Source organism: Rhineura floridana, chromosome 2, assembly GCF_030035675.1.
Source record: "Rhineura floridana isolate rRhiFlo1 chromosome 2, rRhiFlo1.hap2, whole genome shotgun sequence".
In the NCBI taxonomy this organism is placed as follows: domain Eukaryota; kingdom Metazoa; phylum Chordata; class Lepidosauria; order Squamata; family Rhineuridae; genus Rhineura; species Rhineura floridana.
In genome coordinates this window covers 218,401,937-218,427,551 of record NC_084481.1, presented here as the reverse complement: position 1 = coordinate 218,427,551, position 25,615 = coordinate 218,401,937, and the positions used below count along the sequence as shown (strand labels likewise).

The 25,615-nt window shown below is 43.0% G+C and overlaps 1 protein-coding gene across 1 annotated transcript in view; it reads right to left on the bottom strand.

The window, feature by feature from the left end:
• Positions 1–267: 267 nt before the first annotated feature.
• TNFAIP2 (TNF alpha induced protein 2) overlaps positions 268–25,615 on the bottom strand; it is a 38,031-nt gene continuing 12,683 nt past the window's right edge. The window contains exons 2-12 of the mRNA XM_061612235.1: positions 23,511–23,913; positions 22,118–22,757; positions 19,757–19,871; positions 17,713–17,835; positions 16,093–16,193; positions 15,897–15,995; positions 13,067–13,193; positions 11,047–11,169; positions 6,921–7,076; positions 2,733–2,854; positions 268–1,600 (exon numbers count right to left, since the gene is read on the bottom strand). Of these exons, the coding sequence (XP_061468219.1) occupies positions 1,459–1,600; positions 2,733–2,854; positions 6,921–7,076; positions 11,047–11,169; positions 13,067–13,193; positions 15,897–15,995; positions 16,093–16,193; positions 17,713–17,835; positions 19,757–19,871; positions 22,118–22,757; positions 23,511–23,904 (2,142 nt within the window). The 5' untranslated portion in view covers positions 23,905–23,913 and the 3' untranslated portion in view covers positions 268–1,458. The remainder of the gene's footprint in view (positions 1,601–2,732; positions 2,855–6,920; positions 7,077–11,046; positions 11,170–13,066; positions 13,194–15,896; positions 15,996–16,092; positions 16,194–17,712; positions 17,836–19,756; positions 19,872–22,117; positions 22,758–23,510; positions 23,914–25,615) is intronic.

Sequence of the window (25,615 nt, the reverse complement as noted above, 5' to 3'; positions counted from 1 at the left end):
CACCTGCCTAATATCAATGGGTAGGGAGTTCCAGTGGCTACTGCTTTCTATTTGTTCTAGTGGACAAACAAAATCCAACCCTTGCATCCACTTGTATTTTAATCTGTTTTATTATGCTGTTCACCGCCCTGGGAGCTTATTGCTATAGGGCGGTCTAGAAATGTAATAAAATAAATAAATAAATAAATAAATTCAAAACAAGCTCCTTAAAGCTGGGGGGAGGTGAGGAGAGGAAAGAGTTACCTGGTGACAGCAGATCAATTACACTTTTCCCAGATATTATAACACATTTATTTTATAGAACTATGTCTTAACAGTTCATGACAGATGCTCTTGGAGGTCACCGATTCATAAGGTCGCCATAAGTCGTAATCAACTTGAAGGCACATATCAAATGTCTTAACAAAACACTGTTACATCACCATGGATCAGATAATTGAGAAGCAAACACTGTAGCATAGTGTGTCCAGCGGCATATTCACATTTACAGTTGTTTTATAGAAATATTAACAATATTATTATTATTATCAACATTTGTATTCTGCTCTTGCTCCAAGCAGCTGAAGGGAACATACATGAGATTATCCCATTTATCTCTTCACAACAATCCTGTGAGGTTGGTTATTTTACAAATTTATGAACTGCTTCACAGCCTGAAGCCATCGAAGTGGTGTACAAAAAGATAAAAGCAGACAGAGTGACTTTGTGGCAGGAAAATCACCCTTTGTGGTGGGAATTTGAACCCAGATCCAAGCCTAGCACTATAACCACTACACCACACCAGCTCTTGTGATATTACATGGGCTATTGCCACGTTGCTGAATAAAATACCGTTTCTCTGTTCATACATATAACTGAGCAAAAATAATTTCACACTTCCTTCCATCCAGAGTCCAGAAGGACTTTTCATTAGAAGAAGCAGCTCCTGAGAATTTCTGCTTGAATTTTTTTTTTTTTTTATCAAGACCACATTCAGAGTGCTATTTACATATGGAGTACGTTTCCTGTTTCCTCCATCAATTTAACAAAGGATTCTTTCTTTTCCCCTTTCAGGAGAAACCATATCCAAAGCACTACTATACTTTTCTCTTCAGTGCTTTTACCAACAACAGGAAATGAAGGAGTCTTTTGGAATCACTCCATTACCACCAAAAGGAGGTAGCTTGAAGGTGATTCCCCCATTTTCTAGATCAGGAAAACCAAGGCACCAAAGGAAATACTGGAGACCTCACAGGATCTTTTCCGTAGTGGGACTTTTCAGGCAGTGAGCCACCCCAATTTCCATTCCACCCTGACGCTCTTATAGTGGCATAAAGAACAAATCACTTTTCCAAAACTAGGACCAGTTGAAAATCAGCAAAACAACCCCAGGTTTGGTTTTTGGGGGAAGGCTGGTGCTGAATTCAGGTTCCCCGTGAATGGCAACTATTTGAGCGAAGCAAGCACCAACAGGCATCCTTACGACACCCGGATTGTTGAAAACAGTGACATGGGGGGCAACGTGGCATTTACTCCAATGTCCAGCACACTCAGGATGCTTCTTGTTTCGCTACTGGACAAGTTTCCCTTGATGTACAAGATAGCAGATAGATGTTTCTTGCTGTAAATGAGGAAACAGTGAGCATCAGAATTTGAAACAACACAGTAACATAGAGAGAGGAGAAGGATGAGATGACAGAAAGCAAATCTGGGAACCACAGCCCTGAACTCTGCTACTGTCTCCAATTTATAGATGGGAGTAATATTAGAAATATGTATTGAATGGTGTTTCTACATGGCTTTCCTAGCAGCAAAAGTGGCAGTAAAGGGCAGCACAGAGACAGGATATGACTGAATCATGAAGAACTTCATTCAGCAGGTACTTCCTGTTTGGGGAGTTTAGAACTAACACTGCAGTATTTATGACGGTAACTCTGTCTTCTCTGTCATTCCTGGTAGTACTCATGAGGATAGTAGCAATCAGTATGGGAATCATTCTATTAATGTACGGGTTGTGGACAGTTATTTACCAATCTACCTGCAAAATGCCAGATGTTGAAGTGCTCCTTCCTTGAAGTGGAACTAGATGCAGCTGTTAATCCTTGCTAGGCTACATCTTCCTGTTTTGCTCCTCCAGTGCAGGAAGATGGGGGATTGTGAAACAGGAAGTGTTGGGTGGGGGAGGAGCCTCATGATGTTGCTGCTCTAGACAGATGACAGGTACGTGATTATAACAGCCTGCTGCCTCGCGTTCCTGGCTGAGTTGTACTATCAGAGTTCACACAAGTTGTGGTGTGTATCACCATGGGATTGGTAGTGATGCATTGGCTCAAGTCCAGTGAGCAACTAACCCATATAAACATTTCACTGCTGACACATTGGCTTAAAGCTTAAAAGCAACCCAGGGGCTGCCAACCTTTTCAGGTTCATGGGCACATTTTTGCACCACCACAAAATGGCAGCCACAGAAAGCATGGCTGTTCACAAAGAACAAGAAACTGACTACAAGGCAGAAGCATTTGGGGCCCAGGCCCCATCAAGCCACATATCTGACTTTGCAGATCACAAGGAAACATCTATCTCACAGAAGGCAAACTGGCCAGGCTCGGAGATGAGTAACTTGCCCAAGCAACTGAAAGTAAGGCTGGAATTTTATGTACATTTACACTGGAGTAAGCCCCATTATCTCTGAGTCATAGGCTTGCTCTGTGTTGGCAACCCAGAAGTTACATTATGAATTCTTTCCCCCTTACCTGACATCAGGATATTTACTGGCAAGCACGCCAACTTCAACCATGATGGCGGCTGTATCTTGGAGCTTGATGATTTCGGCCAGGCTTGGGAGAGCAAAATCCAGCCATTTGGCATTGGATCCCTGTCAAGTCAAAAAGACCACATTGAATCAACCATCACGCAGATTCCCAGTTAAAAATGATCCCTTCCATATATTCAAAAGATGCTTGAAATACAGAATCACAAGGCTGGAAAGGGCTAGAATGCTACTTTCTGACCCTCAAGGCAGACTTCCCTCCATATTAGACGGAGAGATCATGCTATAATACCCAAGGCCACCCAATTTAGCTTCATTGCTGGGTAGAGTAATTTGTGCCCAGATTTCCCTAGACCATCTGTTATTCTTTAGGAAAAAGACCATAGTTCAGTGGCAGAACACTTGCTTTGCATGCAGCCAGTACAGACAATACAATAGAGCAGGTATGGGGAACCTTTGGCTCTCCACATGTTGCTGACCTACAACTCCCATCATCTTTGACCATTGGCCAGGCTTCCTGGGGCTGATGGGAGTTGTAGTTCAGCAAAGGTTCCCTGCCCCTGCATTAGACGAACCAAGTGGTCTGATTCAGTACAGGGTAGCTGCACATGGCTATTCTCCTCAGATAACGTTCATCTATTAAAAATAACAGCATTTTTCTGAATTGCAAATGATCTTTAAATCTGTGGTTTTCAAAGCTGTGTTACAGGGCATACTGGGAATTCATGGAAGCTTTTCAGAGGGCCCTCAGTAGTGATGGGGAATCTGTGGTTGTCCACAGGTTGTTGGAGCCCCATTAACCCTGGCCATTGGCCATGCTGGCTGGCGCTGATGGAAGTTTGAGTCCAACAACGTCTGGATGGCCACAGGTTTCCCACAGAACTAGGGAAGATAATCATGGCAGTTAAACATAGCTTGCCAATTACTCTGCAGGAAAGAGTTGGATGTTTCAGGGTGTGCTTCATTCACATTGGGGGAAGGGCTGTGGCTCAACGGTGGAGCAGCTGCTCTGCATGCAGGAGGTCACAGGTTCAATCCCCAACATCTCTATGTAAGGCTGGGAGAGGCCCCTGTCTGAAACCTGGCAGAGCCAGTGAGTGTAGACAATACTAAGCTAGAGGAACCAATGGTTTGACTCTGCGTAAAGCAGGTTCCTGTGTCCCTATGCTGTAGGACATTTGGGCAACCTTGTTGACCCAAAATTGGATGAAGCTGTTTATTTATTGTTTATTTATTTATAGTATCTATATACCGCCCCATAGCCGAAGCTTTCTGGGCGGTTTACAGTAACTAAAAACATTAAAAACAAATATACAAATTTAAAACACATCTTTTAAAAACAATGTAAAACACAATTTAGAAAATTTAAAACAATTTAAAAACCCATGTTCCTGGGCATGGCCTGGGCACACACTCATTCATGAAAATAAATGCAATCCTGGCTTTCAAAGGCACTTTGAAAGTGGATGTGGTGCCAGTGACAGCCAGCGTGATCCTGTTTTTCAAAGGCTTTCCCTGCTGGGCTGCAGAAGGGCCGACTGCCAAGCAACTCTAGCACAGAGAGAAAAGCGCTTTAGAAGTAGGGCAACGGTGAACCGCCAAAAGTTTTGTACTGTGTCCTCTTTGCACTGTGCCTGAACCTAGCACATGCTTCACAAATATTTGCAAAGCTCAGGGGATTCTTGGCAGAGAAACCACTGAGGGAAAGTCTGAAGGTAAAACAGTTGAAAATGACTTTGTTAGCAATATTTATTCTGATAAGGAACATTTAAGAACGTTTCAATTTCCCCCTGTCTCTAATGCCCTCACCCCTTAAGTGTGCAGACAGATTTTTGTCTCCTGCTCTATGAAAGCACACAGAAATTTGAGATGGTGGCATTATAAACTTGTTTATAGTTCACAATAAAAATATGTGGATGTGAAGAAGGACATCTGGATCTGTTATAACAATGTTACTTCTTCCAGTTTTTTTAATAGCACAATACACATTTTGCCAAAGATATGTTTGGCTGGAATTTGTTAACTAGAAACAAAGGGAACATTTCCAGGGAAAACAAGAGTTGGTGTGTTCACAACACATAGGCATCATCCACTGAGAGTGTATCCTTACAAATGTCCCAGGAACTGAGAAGGGGAATATGTTATCCAACACAACAGAAGAGTGTAAAATACTTCAATGCTATTCTCTTGGAGCATCTTTCTGCATCCTAAATAACTTGCTTTGGGAAAATGCTATGCATCAAATTTTGAAAGTCAGCACTCCTTAAATCAGGAGTTTGGAACATATGGCCCTCCAGATGTTTTTTGGACTACATCTGTCATCATCCATGGCCACTGAATCCAACAACTGGAGGAGCACAGGTGCCCCATTTATTTATTTATTATTTTATTTATGTCCCGCCCTTCCTCCCGGCAGGTGACGGGATGTATGCATGCAGTCAATCATGTGTATGATGCAATCATGTGTATAGTGCTATGGTCACAATCCCCTGTCCCCCACCCACTGCCCCAAACATATTATGTAGAATAAGCTAGCCTGTCTGTCTTATAGAAACAGCTGGCTTTCTGATGTTGCTTGTACATGCTCTGGATCTTGGATCAGGATGCAGATAAGCAGATACATCTATGGTGGCTATGTGTAAAAATAAACTGGGTTGGGTCTTTGCTGTGGAGTGGAGGACAGGTCCATCAGTGATTATTAGCTAAACTGAATTTCTGTGTCTGGGGCAGTAGACTTCTGGGGACAAACAGGAAGGGTTGTTGCATTCATGACCTGCTTGTAAACTTTTTCATGAGTCATCTAGGTGGCTACAGTTGGAGACAGAAGAGAGGACTAGAGGGACCTTTGATCTGATCTAGCAAGAAAAAGTCAGAATAAGGGGTTGCAAAAGTGGTCTTTCCCAGACCCGTTTAGTTAATGCTAGGGGTTGAACCTAGAGATCTTCTGCGTGCAAATCAAGTGCTCTACTATAGTCTCTCCCTAAATCCATGTCCACTAGTGATGGAAGGATCTGTCAATTTCGATTCTCACCATTTCTCATTTGTTCCAGTTTTAAATTTGGTTCTCCACATTTCTGCAGCAATTTGCGATTTTTTAAAAAAAAATCTCATTAAAATTCTCCAACATTTTAGTGAGAATTTCTCATACTAAACACATTTCTGTAGGCAGTTTTAACTAATGCACACATTTTTGCAAGCAATTTCTCTTAATGTAGTCATTTTTGAATGTTATTTTCACTAATAGATTCATTTTTATACACACTTTCCCCTAATATATGCATTTTTATAAACATTGTTAGGCTGGCGAGCTGTATCTCAAAATCTGAATAAGTGCGAATTTTGCAGGATGGCTGTGGTTCGGTTCTCATATTGTTTTGGAAAGTGCAGATTTGATAAATTTGGCTTTAAATGCCAGCTGAACAGAATTTCTTGCCCATTCCTTATGCCCACTGAAATCAATTGAGCTTATAAATGCTTAGCTTTGGCACACCCTTAGGAGTCAGTTTGTAAATACAGCTATATTTTGACTTTCCTTTTGCTGCAGCCTGATTTTATGCATATTTATTTAAAAGTAATGATGTCAAATGAGAGTTCCCAACCAAATGTGCAAAGGGCTGCAGCATTACATACAAAAATGCTTCATAGCACCTAGAGACGGGGGAATCTGTTGATTTCATTTCCCCCCCAATATTAAGTTCCATTCTCCAAATTTCCACATTGGTTTGCAATTTTTTTTAAGTCCTCATGAAAATTAATCAGCATTTTAGTGCTAATTTCTCCTAATGTACACTTGTTTGTATGCAATTTTGCCTAACATACACATTTTTGCAAAGCAATTTTCCCTAATACAATTTAATTTTGTATGTTATTTTCATGTTATAATATAATTCACATTGTCAATAATATGGTCATTGTTTATACACACTTTACTCAAGTGTATGCATTTTTGTTCATGTTACTTGGCTGAAGAACTGCATTGCAAAATTCAGAAAGTGCAAATTTTGAAGGATGACTGTGTTTCAGTTTGTGCATTGCTTTGGAAAGTGCTAATTACTTTTAACTGCAAACTGAATCAAAGTTCTCACCCATCCCTAATGTTACATGCAGATGTGCTTTGCAGAGGGTCGAGGGCCCAGCTGTGAGAAAGCCCATGGCAAGCAATGCAACTTACATTCTCTGTGCAAAAGGTGCACAGAATGGAGGCGTTTTTTCGGATGAGCTCAGACAAGTTATTTTGCAGTTCTGGGGTCCTCAGGCTAACCTTCTTCCTCATAACCCTAGCAATATGTTCTTGGACCAGATAGAGGTGAATTTTCCCCATAATCGCCTGTAGCAAAAGAAGCCAACAGTTAATCCTCTGCAATTAGACCAAGGGAAAAAAAGAACAAATATATAGCTTGTGTTTAAAAATACAGAGGCAAACACTTTCCTAACTTGCTGAACTGGACATTTTTAAAGCCAAATGGTTTCTATGGCCTGTAGCGAGATTATCTAGAGCAGGAATGGGCAGAAGGCAGACTGGGGTTTACTGGAAGATCTCTCGAGTGATTTGCAGTAATTGCAAAGAATTCTAGTTCCCAATTGTATCACAATAGCAGGGGTGGGGAACAACTAGCCTTCCAGATGTTGCTGAACTACAAATCCCATCAGCCCCAGCAAGCACAACCAATGGGCAGGGATGATGGGAGTTGTAGTTCAGCAAGTATCTGGAGGAGGGAGATTTCCCACATCTCAACAACAGCAAAAACTAAATGATTCCTCCCTAAATTATACAGCTGAAGAAGAGAGAGCTTGTGGAGGGAAGTATAACCAGGAGTGGATTTGTGTATGGAAGGGCTGTGCCCTTAGTTTAGTTCTGCTACTCAGAACAAATTTCTGGGCTCAGAATTCTTTAATTCTCTGTTTGTGGAAGGCAAGGTGTGCCTGGTCCCCCTCGTTACTGACGTTCAGGGGGAAATTAAAAACCTTCCTGTTTATTCATACATTTGATGGCTGAAAGATAGTGTTCCTGACAAGCTTGATATTAATAGGTGCCAGGATATATGACTGTGTTTAAATGTCTTTTAGATGTTCTTAATGGTTTTAAATGCTTTTATTTATTTTATTTTTAACTGTATTTTTATGTACTTTGTCATTTGCCACTCTGGGCTCCTGTGGGTGGGATTTACATTTTAAAAAATAATAGTTCTAAATGTTTGGTTATATCCAAGTAGACCCATTGAAATCACTGGATTTCAGTCAGTCATGACTGACTTAAGTCCATAGAGTTGTATCCAATGTAGTGCTAAATAAGCATCCTGTCAGTGCAAGCATTTCCACTTGTGCCACAGAACTCTTCCTGTGCCCCCTAAATCTGTTCTAGGGGTCTCCCCAACCCTCCAGAGCAAATTTGGGGAGGGTGTGGGGCACGCATAAGGGGAAAGTCCTGTTGCACAAACGGAAATCCTTGCACTGATGTGATACTTACATAGCAATATGCTGGATACAACCCAATTATTTCAGTGGGTCTAGTCTAGGTCTAACTTAGTCAGATACTACTGTCTTTTGCACCTGGCTCCACTCTGTGAATCTTGGGGTACTAGTAAAAACATAGTAGGTCCCGTGAGCATGAAGTCTGTCCATCCCAGAAAGGAGTGGTTTTCAAACACTGGTCCTAGGAATTCTGAGGTTCCTCGAAAGCTTATCAGGGATTCCTTAAGGAGCATTTCAGTTAAGGAATATGAGATTTACTTAAGGGCAGCTTCTCCACCACTGTTTAGCCTCTACTTTTGTATCTGTTATCAGTGGCAGCTCTCTGTCATTTCCAGTGTTTTTTGGTTCAAGTTCATCGAGGATGGGAAGAAACTTTGAACCTCTCATCTCTCCTGGCCCAGCATGACCTGTGCAATTTGTTGCAATTTCAGAATTAAGAAGAAGAAGTTGGTTTAGCAACATTGGAAGCTTGCTTTATATTGAATCATCAACCCATCTAGCTCAGTCTTGTCAACGCTGACTGGCAGCAGCTCTGCAAGGTCTCAGGCAAGGGTCTTTCCCACCTCTACCTGCAGGTTGAACCCAAGACCCTTCTGCATGCAAAGTACATGTTCTACAAGTAGAGAAATTAGAAATCTTTAGATCCTTTGTGTATCCTTTGTGTATAGTTCCTTATGTGGTCCCAGGCTATGGTCTGAAGGCACATGAGGCCAGCACCCTGCTGAAGCTAAGCAGGGTCGGGTCTGGTCAGTGCCTGGATGGGAGACCGCCTGGGAACCATATGTTGGGTTTCTATCATGAAAAGAAAGGTGGGGTATAAATGTAATAAATAAATAAATGTAGAATATAGGAACATAAGAAGAGCAACATCCTGTTCTCACAGTGGCCAACCAGATGCCTGTGGGAACACCCCAAGCAGGACTTGAGCACAAGAGCACTCTCCCTACATGCAAGTCCCAGCAGCTGGTATTCAGAGGCGTACTGTCTGTGACAGTGGAAGTAGAACATAGCCATCATGGCTAGCAGTTATTCATAGCCTTATCTTCCACTGCCCTTTTTGTAAACTGAAGTGTCACTTCTGTAAAATGAGTTCTGCCCTAGCAAAGACACCTCTCATCAGGGAAACGTGGGAAAGTTCCACAAGTTGTTAGATTATGAGCCCGCTTATTGGGTAGTGCCTTGTTCCAAAAGCACTTCAGAAATAATAAACATCAAGAGGATGATGATTGTGAGCAATGTATGAAGCAGGAGAAATATTAGATGGAAACAATAAACTTACTCCATGAGGAGTTCCTGCGGACCACCTGTTGGTTCACACAAGTAACTCAATCAACTCAATAGAGTATTTTAAGAATACAAAAGTCGGACGTTTAAACAAATGACCCTTCTCCTGAGTTTACATTGGCTTTTTTGGAACGAACACCAAGCTTTCAAAGGGGAAAAAAAAAGACTCTTGTGATTTAATTGGAAGGGTGACTCACGGAGACTCAGTCCAGCTCTTGGACTTCTGAAATGCAAAAGTACAAGAACAACAGATGAAAGAGAAAGATAACTGTGCTCAGCTGATCTGGTACGCCAAGGAAGCAAAGTGAGAAGGTTGGTTCTTTCAGCCAAACTTAGACGTCCAGCAGAAGACCTAGAACTGGGAATCATGGATCCCTGCTGAACGTCAAAAAAGCGGTGGCAGGACGAGTGATTTAAATGAGAGGCACAGGGAGGGGAGTGCTTAACCCTTTGCCAGATGGCCACTTTTCCCCTGCTAGAGTTTCCCAAATCATGTTTGGGGCAGCTGCGAGGGAATGCTGCACAGAAGCAGCGGACAGGTTAAGCAATCCACTCCCACCTTCCACTCACCTCACCCCCCAACAAACACCATCATCTCCCCAACTTTTTAGAACTTTGATGAATACCCATGTTCTCAGACGTGGGTCTCTGCTAAACATCTAGCCTGGCCCTGGAAAACCCAGTGGGCTATAGTCAAGTAAGTCCTCCTCAGAGTAGACCCAATGAAATTAATGAACCTCACTTCAATGGGTCTACTTCAAGTAGGCCTAACATTGAACGCTACCAATGCTCCCTCGTTAGGTTATCCTGGTGCTTCGTACGACTTGAGAGAGGGCTAATACACCAAAACACAGCGCAGACAAACAGAAGCGCTGATGCTGGCAAGTCTTTGGATCTTGAGGGCTTTACCTCTTCTGCATGACGTCGCCATTGTGGCAATAGAAAGGGTGGGCTGACTTCAGCCTTGTTATGATCTACTTCTCCCCACTTCGCCAACTATAATCCCATGCCCCACCAATGGATTTTACATTTCTATATATCAGGAGTGTCTTATCTACACAGGAGCTCTTTTAAGCCTTCTGATAGACCACTAGTTGCCTCCTGGTTACTGGGATTCTTGCAAAGGAAGCCAGAACTAGATGAACTTTGGCAACGTACTCATAGCTCAATGAAAGAGCACACGCTTTGCATGCAGAAAGTCCCATTCAATTCCCAGCATCCCGTGGTAAGGCTGTGGAAGATTCCCCATCTGAAACCCTAGAGACCTGCTGCCTCAGTATAGACAACACTGAACCAGATAGACAAAAGGTCTGACTTGATAAAAGGCAGTGACAGACAACAGTAATTTCATGGAACTGTAGGCGTGCACACTGTGAGTACACTCATACACAAAGAAAACGTGTGTCAACACCATGACAAGCAAAGGCTCTCTCAAACCATTTTATGAACAACTATCCTTGGCCAGCCTTAGGTTACAGAGACTGATCAATCCTACCGCCAGGCTTCACAAAGCATAAACTTCCTCCTTTTCATCAGCTTACCTGGTGAAGAGGGTCTTTGAGAGTCTTGAACGTAGACACATAGTGGCTGGTGGTTGCTATGATTTCATCCATGACATTAGTGCAGGAGACCCATTTCTTCTGGGTAAACTTTTTAAAAAGAGTCTGGGGAAAGAAACACAGCAGGAACTGTTCAATCTCCTGGAAAGCAAATTTGCTCCTTTCTGGTGAACATTATTGCTTTTGTATATTAATAAGAATGGAGCTGAAAGTCTTTTAAAGTATGATCTAATGCATTACTAACATTAGCCGGGGGGGGGGAAGAGGGTGAGAGCGAAAGTGAGAGCGTGTAGACTAGCAACCTCAGACCATTCCCACCAATCCTTCTTCCAGGCTGGGTCCATCATAGCTAGGGTGAGCCCAGATGCAAAAGAGGACAGGGCTCCTGCACCTTTAATAGTTGTGTAGAAGGTGCTATTAAAGGTGCAGGAGTCCCATCCTATTTTTCACCTGGCAGTGCCGGCTCCAGATTTGGGTGGAGAGCCTTGGACAACAGCCCCCTCCCTCAGCGAGTCTACCTCCTCACTGCCAGTGTTGCCAGCTGCTGCCTCTCTTCCTTTGCCTCATCTTGCAACCACCCGCTTGCTTGCCATACAGAGACATTGAGTAAGCAGGCAGTGGCAGCCACTCCTCGCTTCCCACTGCCGTAGTTATTTGCTTGCTCATTCCCTCTGGGCCAGAGAAAGCAGCAGCAGAACAAGCAGGTTGCAATGGTGAAAAGGAAGAGCAAGTTCAGGAGGCTGAGCTGTGGGCCCTTGGTAGGTACCCGACCATGCCACCTCTTGATGCCAGTCCTGTCACCTGGATGACAGAGGGGAGGAGAAAAAAACCAAGTTCCTGTTGCACCTTTTGTATGCATCATTATTTTATAATCAAATATATTTTTATACTGCTCTTCACATCTGTTCCCAAGGTGGCTAGAATGAATGAATTTATTTAATTCTGCCCAAGGCCAGCAATAAGGTGGCTAGATATTTCTTTTAATCCTCTATTTTATCCAAGTCTTTTAAATGTTTGGGCACAGCATTGTCCTGGGAGCTACAGTTTTGCCGCCTCTGATATTCACTGAACACAGAGGTATATAGCATTGCTGAAGGGGAGGGTTGAGGAACGTGCGACTCTTATCAACCCTGGCCAGCATGGCCAAACATCAGGGATGATGGGGGTTGTACTTCAGTGGCATCTAGAGGACCCCAGGTCCATCATCTCTGCTGTAGGTAGGGATGGGGGAGAGTATTTGCTTAGTTGGATTTATTGTTACCAGATTTTAACATAATCCGGCAATCTGCATTGTTTTCAGATCAGCATTGATTTCTTGCAACGGGGCGTGGCTGCCATTAGCATGGGTTTTTTTAAAATAAAAAAATCCGCTCCAAATTTTAATTATTATCTTTGTAATAAGCTTTCCTCTAAGCTGATGCGTTCTTAACTCAGTGGAACAAGTGCTTACAGCATAAGCATTATCATTAGCATTTTCGTTAGAGATTACGCTATTTTTTTGCTGAAAACCCCCCGCCAATCAGCAATTGTGCAAACAATTGGAAACAAAACAATGGTGGATCAGTACTAAAAGTCAGACCGTCGGAATTCAGAAGGATGTGAAGCTACCAAATCCCATTCCTATACCTGACCCTTTTAACTGCAGATACCAGGGGATGAGCCTATGACCTTCTTCCTATGAAGCTTGGGCTCTACTGCTGAGCTACTGTCCCTCTACATACTAGAGGAATATTAGTGACCAGCCTCATAGGGTGAGGATTAAAACTATAAAGACAGTAAAGAACTATGCAAAAACTCTGACTAATGGTAGCAATAAGAACTGTATTAGCTAGCTCAGAGCAGGGTCTTCTCAGTGGTGATTCCTACTGAAAACTCCCCGCCAATCAGCAATTGTGCAAACAATCGGAAACAAAAAAATGGCAGACTGGTACTAAAAGCCAGACTGTCGGAATTCAAACAGATAGGAACCAGCTACTGAACCATATCCATAGCTGAGGGTTACCTGTAGTTCCTGAAACAGGCTTTGAAGGAGCACATCGAATCCAGCATTCTGAATTTCATTAAGGGTGTTAAACATTTTCACTTTGAGATAATCCTGTCCCGGTATTGCACTTTCTTTCGTGTGGGTTCTGAAGGGACAAAAGGGAAAGGCTATGGTTTGTTCTACAACTGTTCACGAACATCAGCACCCCTCTTTTATCTTGATGCTGGCAGCAGCAGCTGACAAACTACAATGAACTCAGTGCCATAAAATTTCTAAGCAACGAAGCAGTAAATGGTAATAACCACAACAATAATAAATTATGTTTGCTCATTTCTCAAATGCTACAAGACTCCTTATTTTTGCTGCAGGCAGGCAGGCGACACCTGTGTTGTGGGACAGTGCAGAAAATGTACGTCTAGCAACCAATTAATGAATATATGGCAGAGGTGAAGCTTCCTGGCTGAGCCAGTATCTCACATCACTGATAAGCAGGTAAGGAAGCGTCACCTTCCTTTCCTTGGTGTAGTCAGTCTGCGTAGGGTCAGAGGCAAAAAGTGGGCAGAGCAAGGCATACAAATTTTATCTTTGTACAATAAATTAGTTTCTACAGACACTCACACAGACCCCGCCTTTATCTTCCATCCAAGGGAAAAAAAAGGTAAAGGTGTCCCCGCACTTATAGTGCGAGTCGTTTCCGACTCTTAGGGTGACGTCTTGTGACGTTTACTAGGCAGACCATTTATATGGGGTGGGATTGCCAGTTCCTTCCCCGGCCTTTCTTTACCCCCCAGCATATGCCGGGTACTCATTTTACTGACCACAGATGGATGGAAGGCCGAGTGGACCTCGACCCCTTTTACCGGAGATTCGACTTCCTCCTTCCATTGGAATCAAACTCCGGCTATGAGCAGAGCTTCGGCTGCGTTACTGCCGCTTACCACTCTGCGCCACGGAGGAAAGAATGTTAGTGGAAAGAAGTGGCTTTATTTGGAGCTCAAGGACACATTCTCGCCAGGCAAAACTATCACTCAAGGAAGACACAAAGCAGGGCCAATGAGGGATGTGGCAGTGTGGCATGGAGAGTGCTGAGGGCCAGATAGAGAAGCCTGGAGGGCTGCATTCACCCCCACCAGGCCTAAAGTTCCCCACTCCTGCTGGAGACTTTCAATAGCTGGGTCACTGCTGCCTGAGCAAGTGGTGTCGATAGAGTGGGGGGACTCTTCCATAATTGTGTGCATGGTGGTGCTGGGGTGTATCCCTGTAGTCATGAATTCATTGGCTGCCTCTGCGTACAGGTAGCATGTGGTCATAGTTGCCAGCATAGTCCCTGATTGGTGGGCATTGGTAGAGTTGCCCACATTGTTGGGGGCATGCCTGCCATTTCCCCCATCAGCTCCGTATTTTCTAATTGTGTGTTATCCCTATCCCAGGCTGAACATGCAATAGATATCAGGCTATGGTCTGAAGGCACATGAGGCCACCACCTTGCTAAAGCTAAGCAGGTCTGGGTCTGGCCAGTGCCTGGATGGGAGACCTCTTGGAAACCACAGGTATGCTGCCTTGGGTTACTATGATGAAAGGAAGGAGGGGTACAAATGTAATAAATCAATCAATAAGGTAGTTGTTCCACTGGTATAGCAAAAGCATATCTTTGGTCCCAGCGTAATGCGAGTATAGGATTGCTCTGTTAGTAACTGTAAGTGAACTAGCATGGTGTGTTTGAACAAGGCAGCAGAAGAAATAGATCTGAGCAAGAACAGGAATATTTCTGCAATTATTAGAATGCCAAACAATTTTTTACTTAATGGCAATCTGTTTCTTTTAATATAAATTTGAAAATAGACATGAGTTTATCAGACAAGGTGTGTAGGACCATTTTGAAAGTAAAATGGTAGTGGGTGTTCTTTTTTTAATCTTAGATGACAGATATATATGTTTCAAATGGGAGTGTTAGGATTTTATGTACAGCAACAGCCTTAGAATTTAAATACGAATACTTCTGTATATAAGTATGTTATGTAATATTTCTAGTATTTAGTAACAATGTTACTTACCTTAAAAAGATAATGCTCACATAATGTGTCATAGGAAGCATCACTGTAGGAAAGGAATCCCTACCTTTTTGGAAATAAGGGGGTGCCTTTTTTTTTTTGAGATGGTGCTTGCCAGCTGCAGTTTTGACTTGTATTCAACATAATATTTTTTTCAAAAAAAGAATCTGTTACCAAATTCACATTGCAGTCCTCCTTGAAGGGATGCACTCTGGCACTGTATCATTGGTGATTTAATTTTGATCTATTTGGCTATGGTTTTTTAAGGCTACTGTTTAAAAGACTGCATAAATTTAGGGTGGAATTGAAGGTTGCACAAAGTCTCTCGTCCATCAGTGCAAGGATTTCTGTTTGTGCAATGGAATGTTCTCCCCCTCTTCTCCCCCCATATTCTCAAAATCTGTTGTAGGGGTTCCCCCCCAACCTCTGGAGTAGATTTGGGGAGGATGTAGGGTACATGGGGGAGGGGAGAAATCCTTGCGCTGATGGGACACAGTCACTGAATACCACCCATGAGCTTCTACCTACTTGAACTGGGTTTGACCACCAAAATATGTACCATTCTCTACATTTTCAGTCATTTATATGTCTGCAAAGCATCCAGTATTGGCCACTGGAAGACACAGGTTTCTAGCCTAGATGAACACTGACTGACACACTTTGACAACCTTCACCAATCTAATGCCCTCCAGACATTTTGGATGACAACTCCCATCAGCCCCAATCAAAACAACTCTCATATACTTGATCCTCCCAGTACGTATTGCAAAATCATCGTATTGTCACTCATTTCTTACCGAAAACTCAAGCAATTGTTAATGTTTGCAATTATTGTTGCTTCAAAGTGTCGGTGCTGCTTGTTCTCTTTAATGAAAATGTCCAGTTCCTTCTTATAGCTAGAGTGTAGGAGAGAAACAAGGATTAGAAAATTGGCATCAGAATCAGAGCTCGTTATGACAAGAAAAACATTTCTTCATGATCTTGATATCCCACCTTTGTAAAAAGGCCAAGAGCTCTTCCAAAAGCAATGCTGATATTTGCTTGCCCAGGTCTGCCCTAATGCCTTCAGCACGTTTTTGTCCTCCGTAGATAGTCTAATAACAAAAAATCCAACCAAAGAATCATCACTGTAGCTCCAAATTTAGTATCTGACCATTATAATTCCCTCTAACAGCGAACTCAGGTGGCTGAGTGCCACTCAGTTGGGAAGTGAAAATGGGACCACCTTAACACAAAGTGTGGTGCCAGCGTGGTGTAGTGGTTAAGGTATTGGACTATGACCAAGGAGACCAGGGTTCGAATCCCCACATAGCCATGAAGCTCACTGGGTGACCTTGGGCCAGTCACTGCCTCTCAGCCTCATGAAAACCCTATTCATAGGGTCGCCATAAGTCGGAATCGACTTGAAAGCAGTACATTTACATTTAACACAAAGTAGTGGTTTCTATATACCAAGGATGCTCACCAGGTCCACAAAAGAAATTGCCAGCGTTCCCTGGGAAGAGGGATTGATTCTTAAACCACATTGGGAATTGTGGCTGTGTGAGGGGAAGGGGTCTCCTAACAACTCTCAGCACCCTCAAGAAACTACAGTTCCCTGGAATCTCTGGGGGAAGCCATGACTGTTAAAGTGGCACAATACTGCTTTAAATATATAGGGCAAAAGAGGACTCATTTTAATGGGACTTAGAATAATACAGTTTGAAAGTACTTCAAAAGTCATCTGGTCCAGGCCCCTGCAGATGCAGGAAACCCACAACTCCAGCACTCCTTAAGTGTATCTAGCTGTGCACTGAATTGGGGACTGGGCCTATGCAATATAATAAACATGTAGGAACATGCAGATAATTGTGATGGGGAGGAAGGTGGGGCAAAAAAGACAAGAAAGGAAACTCCCTTCCTCTGATGTATTGCTATTTCTCAGCAGAGGTGGGGCTTTTTTCACTTGGTACTAGATATGTCACCTCAGCTGCCTGACCACCCAACTTCTGTGCTCAACTAATCTCTTGCAAATACAACAGAGATTTATAAATTAAACTGGAGGTGCTGCATATGATAACAGTCACATAGCATTTATTCCATTTGCAGAGAACCTGCAGAATTTGGTCTTCCAAGATGAGACTTTTTTTTCCTTCCCTGTCTTGGGGAACATGTTTTCTTGACTTTAGACTTCTAGGATCTGTTTGAATTGATTAAAATAATCTTCAGCTTAAATCAAGATCTGAATTCAGGCCCTCCAGTTCCAAGAACCTGGCCTGTGACTACTACTTTCCTCTTCCTACAACCCTACCTGTGTTTGGACCGAGCACCAAGGGCAAGTATCAAAGTAGGATAAGTTCCCCATGCAGAAGGAAAACACTGATTGGGCTCCTTCTGGGAGGAAGGGCAGGATATAAATTTAATAATAAATAAATACATTTTAAACAGCTGACTGTACTTTTGTATTTGTTATTACTGTGGTTTGTATTTTCTTTTGTACTAATTTGTTCACTGCTTTGGTGGCCTTAGCCAAAAGCAGCACAGAAATAAACAAATGATGGTGGTGGTAGTGGTGGTGATGATAATAATATAAACTGTATATATACACATACAAGCATGCACATATTTGATTACCCGGATGGCATCTATTTGTAGTTCACTGTGAAAATGACCATCTAGTTTCTCTGGTTCCTTCCCTTGTGTCCACTTTGTGACTTCCATTTCCAGACACTTGGTCAGCCAGCGTTTAACAGAATCCTTTATAGGATAAGGAGAAAATACAAAAAAAATAGATTAGCAAATGGGTTTTACATTACAATTACTCTGTCACCAATCATTGGGGCAATCAAAGGTGTCTGAAGGGTCTTGCAGGCCCAGTGTTCAAGTCGAGGGTGGCCCCAGATGCAAAAGAGGGCAGGGCTCCTACACATTTAGTTGTACAGAAGAGGACATTTCAGCACAGGTAGCTTCTACACAATTATAACAGGGGCAGGAACCCTGTCAAGTTTTTCACCTGGCCACCCTATTCAGGTCCCCTGTTCAGCTATTCTTTTGGGAGGGAATGAGATTTGCTGCTAAGAGCGGTTTCATCTGTATTTTTATTTGCCTGTTCTCATGGAATGCTGTTGATGATTGTAAAATTATTGTTTAATATTCTGAGTGCTGATTATAGAGTGTTGTTATTTATTGTTTTAATGTGTATATATGCATATCCCTAACCTGGAACCATATTGTGAAGGGCAGATTATAAATCAAATGAATGAACGAATAAACAATTCTTCCCATAATAATAAGATTTTTTTGTCTTTGGCACTCTCAAATAGGAAGGTGGCATAGGAATGTTTAAGATCCCAGTCAAGAATACCCACTTTCCCTGCTACTAGCAGAAATAGAACATGGTTGGAAAGACACACAGAGAGAATGCTTCAAATTAAAATTATTCCAAGGTGCCCTTAGCTCCTGTGTGTTTGGGAGAATGCTTGCAATGCTTTTTCAGAAAGTAAATAGTATAATCATCTGCAAATCACGTCTCCCTCTTTCGCAGAAGAATTTAGAAATCTGCCTAGAGCTGGAGAAGTTGTGACCTTGCTCAACCGCAACTACTTCCCAGTCTCATCCCATATCCCTCCCTCCCTGCTCCCACAACACATACTTTTGTTTAGTATACAACACAAAAATGAAGCAATCACATTAAGTTTGGGGAGGGATGAGGAACCAACACACCACCAGATGATATTGGACTCCAGCTCCCATCAGCCCCAACCAACATGGCAAACCATCAGGGATGATGGGAGTTGTAGTCCAGCAATATCTGGAGGGCTAAATCCCTGTTTTAGAGGGACAAACATTGAACAAAAAACAGCAACTGAAGAAATGAGAAACGGTTATTCAGAAGCAAGGCCCCATATGCACTATACATTTAAAGCAGATAAACAGTTATGCCTTCCCCCAAAGAATCCTGGGAACTGTAGTTTGTTAAGGGTGCTGAGAGCTGTTAGGAGACCCCCAATTCCCTTCACAGAGCTACAGTTCTCAGAATAGTTTAATCGTCCATCCCTCTTTCCAAGGGAACTTGGGAACTGTAGCTCTGTGAGGGGAATAGGGGGTCTTCTTAGCACCCTTAATGAACTACAGTTCCCAGGATTCTTTGGGAGACGCCATGACTTTTTAAAGTGATATGATACTGCTTTAGATGTATAGTGCAGATGCGGTGAGAGAGAAAGGGTGCCACCCACTTTTGGCTCTGGCCCTGCCTACTTTGGGCTCTGTCCCCACCCACCACTATCATATGGCCCCCAGCAGATTACTCCCAAGGGAATTTGGTCCTTGACAGAAAAAAGGTTCTCCATCTTTACCCTATGAATGGAAACCAAGGGCGACAAGCAGCAAGAACACTGTTAAGTCTACATTCCACATTGCAAACTGGCTTGAAATTTGACTTTGTGCAAAAACCGTGAAAGTTGTGCCTGCCTTGGGAGGTGCCTGGTTGAGCCCCGTCGTGCATGACACATCCTTTAACTCGTGGATCTCCTATTTTTAGTGATAGTGGTGGGGCTATGGCAAACACAGTGGTGGAAAGGTGCTCTCATTTGCTCAGACGTAAATTTGATGGACTATATAATCTCTTTGGCAACAGCACCTGAACAAATTGTGAATAAAGAAAAAACAGGCCTCTTACCGCTTCATTAGCCAGGTATGTCGCTTCAAGCTCTCTGATCTCTTTGAGTGGCAAAAGGCTCCCAAGACTGGCTTTGTCCAACTCTTTCACTAAGACCGGGTGATTTCTGATTTCACTGAAATGACCCCAAAAGAGAAGATCACATTCAGATCGCTTGCAGTCAATTCGGCTCAAAGTGACTGCTTATTACCCCAAATTCTTATTCTGGTTTCCAAATATTTCCAGTGAAAAGCAGATGTGAAAGCAAGTTTAGCTTGTAAAGCCACAGGATTCTTGGATCCATTGTGAAAACCACCCATCTTATATAGCCAATGCTTTTACATATCTGACTTGTTCACAGCTTTGACTAAATAGCTGATGCCGGCAAATTCTTCAGTGGGAAGCCAAGAGGAGTATTTTGCCTTAACCGCTGAAACAGCAGTAGGAAAAGGTGTTAAAAGGAGTTTTTAAGACAGCCAGATGAAACTGCTTTTCAAAAGGCAAGAAATCTGATAGGGTGCTGGAGTTCAACTAAAGTGGGCACTGAGGATAATCTTTCTTTTAAAGTCAATGAAAAAAATGTTTGCTTTTGAATACCCATATCCTGCTATTGTTCTGCTTGCTAAATCACACTCACTGAAGTATGGCAAGTTTGGTTCCAATGGAGGGTGGGGAACCTGTGCTGTTCCAGATGCTGCTGGATGTCAACTTCCATCATCCCTGACCACAGGCCATGCTAGCAGTGCTGATGGGAGTCGGGGTACAACATTTGGAGGGTGAAAGGTTGCCCTCACCTGGTTGAGACATTTTCAAACTTGCCATACCTTCATGTTGCCTGCCAATCTCTGCTTAGCAATTCCCATTAGAATCAAAATGGGTGCAACTTTTTTTTTCAAAATCAAAAGGATTCAAATGTGCCGCAGCATACACACAGCAATCACTGGGGTGCATCCTCCCCATTCTGATCAATGGAACAAAGGACGCTGCCTTATATACAAGATCAGACTATTTGCCCATCAAATACCCTGCCCCGGGCACCAGCATGCCCACCTCCTATGGTACCTTTGAAAGGTCTCACTAATTTGTTGTTATATGTCTTCAGACAGCAGGTATAGCACAGTGGGGGAGCCTGGCTGGGAGTCCAGAGTCTGGGAGTTCAAATCCCTGCTCGTGTCTCCTGGGTGTCAAGAGCCAGCTAAAGATCACCCCCACAGAAAGTGGCTCAGGGGTTATGTGCCCTGCCACCTGTGCAGCCGTGGGCAAGCTGCACAGTCCCAAGGAGCCCAGTTGCTCCCCAGTGGGCAGTTGCGGACAAGGAAGGGACTGGCTTGTGCAGCTGTGGCAAGCTGAGCAAGCTCTAGCCAGCTGGGGAGGACTAGCCTCAGAGGGAGGCAATGGTAAACCCCCTCTGAATACCACTTAGCATGAAAACCCTATTCAAAGGTTTGTTCTTCCTGCTCAGTTCCTGTTTGCACTGCCTCAGCCTCTCTTGCACTGAACAAACACCCTTGCACAAGTCTACATTTCACTGCATGCCGTTGGAAAATGGAGCCAACTGATCCTTCAAAACAGTCATATTGCTGGTTGTTCTTTAGCTTGTTGTTTATTGCTGTTTTTGTGTGTTTGTTCACTGATGTACATTACAAGAAAATGTTTGTACATTTGTGGGTCTTATCGTTGGTTGTACGTGTTATACTGAGCCAGACCATGGGTCCATCTAGCCCAGCTTTGTCTATACTGACTGGCAGCAGTTTTCCAGGATTTCAGACAAAGGACATTCACAGACCTACCCGGAGATGCGGGAATTGAACCAGGGACCTTTGTAGGCAAAGCAGATTGCTCTTCCACTGAGCTATAGCCCTCACAACTTATTTTGAGTGCAGTTTGTGTAAAGGGGAAGGGGTCATAGCAGCTCAGTAGTACAGCACACTCTTTGCATGCAAAAGGTTCACTCTCTGGCATCTCAAAGTAGAACTGAGAAAGATGCCCCTCTATAACCCTAAAAGCAATTGTCAGTTTGATGCACCAATAGCCTGACCCTTTATAAAGCAGCTTCCTATGTGTTTGTTTGATGTAGAATTTGAGGGGTAGCTGTTGAGATGGGGGAAACAGTCCAGAGAGAGAACAGAGAGGCATAGGAGGGCATTTAATGCTAGTCCTACTCGCAGCAGACTCATCAAAGTTAATAGAATGACTAATTTCTGTTTGTTAATTTCAGTGGGTCTGCTCTAAGTAGAACTTAACTGAATATAATTCATACTGACTGGACAGTGGACATCCACACTCTTTGCAATACACAGAAGTAAGTCATTGTTGTAAACCGCCCAGAGAGCTTCGGCTATGGGGCAGAATACAAATGTAATAAATAAATAAATGACTTACTTTGGATAAATATTCCACACCCAAGTGAGGAGAAGATAAGTGTCCTTGATGCCCAGTTCAAACTGAACAATTGTCTCTAGTTGAGAAGAGAAGCAATGGTGGTAAACCTCTGCATAGGTGCTGCACACTTGAAAATGCTCAGGGTAATGAGGTTTAACATACTGCACCACTGTGATCAGGTCCTGTTTCATAGTCTTCCCCAGGTGTCGGAAGCTGTAAGCGGTTGTTGAGAGACCCTCGTTAACATCAAATGGAGGCTCTTTCATTCGCTCGGTTACAGACGCCTGGACTGTATTCCTCCAATCCTCCTTCCATTTTCTGGGCCGGGAACGCACAGGTTTCCCAGATGCCTTTTCTTCCAACGCACATCTGTCATCCTCCTCCACCTGTTCTGCTACAGTTCTCACTGCATCCTGTAGCAGTTCTGGCTCAGCCTGTCCTATGTTAACAGATGAACGTATGATCCTGAGGACCTCTTGCTTCAAAAGTCCAAACAGATCTTCAATTTCATTCTGATTGTCCATATTTTCCTCTTTGCTGTTGCTGTCAGAGTCACCGTTGCATTCCTTCTCCATGACCAGGAGATGCTGGCTGGCATCAAAGAATTTTTGATCCTTAATCAGCTCTCTGATTTGATCAACTGGCAAAACAAAACAAGAACATCTTGGTACCCAATAATCATGAGATTAGGGATGGAGGAGAAATTTGATTTTGTTTGCATTTTAATGAGTGACGACCTAATTTGCACATTTCAAACCAATATGTAAACTGAAACAATTATCCTCTGAAATGCACACCACTGAATTTTGCGATGTATGCAAAAATGCATCTGTTAGTGGAAGGCTTGCATAACAATGCATACATTCATGAAATTAACATACAAAAATGCATTTTATTAGGTAAAATTGCAAAAATGTGTATATTAGTCAAAACTCAGCTGATGTAGGGATTAAATCCTGCTCTCTTGGTAGCATAATCCTGTTTTCTACTGAGAACAGGATCACACAGCCAAAGCAGGATTCAAACCTGTATTCCAGCCCATAAGCTGACATCACTAGTGATGTCAGCAAGTTGTGGTTTGTAGAAAATGGCCTCGGGGGCCAAATGGGACCCCCTGAAGGGCCATGACTGGCCTGGAGGCTGGAGATTCCCCACCTGATTTGCCTCTTCCAACTTGTCACTCCCCACCTGATGTCCAAGAGAGGCAGTTATGGGGGGGGCTCAGAGGCTTTGTGGGAACCAGGGGAAGACCTGAAGGGTACCATTGTGCCTACGGGCACCATGGTGGTGACCCTTGCTCTAATGGACCAATGGCTTTAATCAGGACAAAAATCTCAATTGATGGACAAGTTCACATGGGAACAGATGGCCCCTCTGTATGGTCTTACCGTACCTGTAATTGGCTGGCTTTCTTCCTTTGGAGGGTCCTTTTCTATTCTTAAGGGCCTTACTTTGCTTTTCCCAACAGTAATGTCGTACAGGGCACCAATAATTTTCCCCCGTATTCCTTTCTTTTTCTTCTTCTTCTTCTTCTGCTCTGGAGTACAAGGGCATGTCCCATTGGTTTCTGAAGGCGATCCAGGAGGGTACCCAAGGGCCGAATCCTGCCTGTGGTTTTCAGTTTTCATGTTGTCCTTTGGATGAGCTTCTTCTGTTGATGATTCAAGCGACATGGAGTCAAGTTCCGACTCAGATGATGTTGAAGGATTGGCTGCCTTGCTTTTAGCCTCACATTCTTTATCAGGTTTTGGAGAACTGGTATAGAAAAAGGTCAGAGGTTTCATCATCTTCTAAGCCTGCAAATCACAATTACAATGTTGTCAGATTGCAGGACTCGCATTTTGTAATCAATAAGACAAACAGTCCAATGGCAAAAGGGTTAGACAGAAGAAAAGTTAATTTCTGAAGAAGACAATGTGAACAGGTGCCATGATCAGCTGTGAAAGCAAGGAAGTTTTCATTTAAGACTCAAATCATAATACTGTTATTCGCCTCCCCAAGCAGTTGTGCACGCCACTTTTCTGAGCGGAGGGAGTTTCCAGGGATACAACACAAACCTGAATTTTTTTTTTGGAAGGTAGTCTCTGGAGGCTTATTGGCATTTATTTACAAGTATACAGGTTGAACGTGGGTGGAAACACACAACTGAAACATTCCAACAGACCTACAGCAAGCCCACTGCTCCTACAAAATGCTGGTATCTCAGAACACATCCGTAACATACTGTAGTTTGCTAAGGGTGCTAGGTATTGTAGCTCTGGGAGGGATAAATTACTGTCCCCAGGATTCTTTGGGGAAGTCATGTGCTTTAAATGTGTGTTCAATGAATAGTAGTTTCAGGACAACTGGAAGGGACAGTGTTTTTTTCTCTTTTTTTTACAAAATAAATGTATTTTTATAAAACTTTTTCCAGGTTGTATGGCTTGGGGAAAATATTCCTCCAGCTGTCTGGGAACAAATGCCATATATGCACATTTATAAGACACTAAGGTCAGAAAGGCCTATAGTCTTACATTAAAAGCACATGGCTTCTACCAAAGAATCCTGGGAACTGTTAAAAATGCTGGGAGTTGTAGCCCTGTGAAGGGCAAACTACACTTCCTAGGATTCTTTAGGGGAAACCATGTGCCTTATTAAGTGTATCATATGGAAGTAAACTTAATTTCACCTTGCTCTCCAAAAGAGTGGTGGCACTGGTCTGTTGTACTAAACAGAATCCTCTGTATACTTATTTGAGAGTAACCCCTATCAAAGCAGTAATGCTTACTTCTGAGTAGACTGTGTAAAACTGGTAACTCAATCTAAGGTAGCCATGGTGAAAATTGAAAATTAGTTAATCCAGAACACTTTTTGTCTCTAAGTGCCCCCATCAGTGGCTACGGCTCTGCCCATTGCCTGGATCTGCCCCCAACAGATTACCCCACAGGAATGAAAGCCTCAGCAGAAAAAAAAGATTGATGTATAGAATACCTTTTCCAGCACAGCTGCAACATTAACACTGCAGTTCCCAAGCATGTTTACTCAGAAGTAAGTCCCACTGAGTTCAATAGGTCTTATTCCCCAGTAAGGCCCAATCTGCACTATGCATTTAAAGCAGTATCATAACCCTTTAAACAGTCATGCCTTCTCCTAAAGAATTCTAGGAACTGTGGTTTGTTAAGGGTGCTGGGAGATGTTAGAAGACTCCTATTCCCCTCACAGAGCTCCAATTCCCAGAGGTCCCAGGGAAGAGGGATTGATTGTTAATGCATTCTGAGAAACTACAGTTCCCAGGATTCTTTGGGGGAAGCTATGACTGTTTAAAGTGGTATGATACTGCTTTAAAAGCATAGTGCAGATGGGGCCTAAGTGAGCATAGGACTGCAGCCTAAATGGATTAATTAGCTAGACCAGCCTTTCCCAACCAGCGTGCCTCCAGATGTTGTTGGACCACAACTCTCATCAGCCTCAGCCAGCATTGCGAATGGTCAGGAAGATGGGAGTTGTGGTCCAACAACA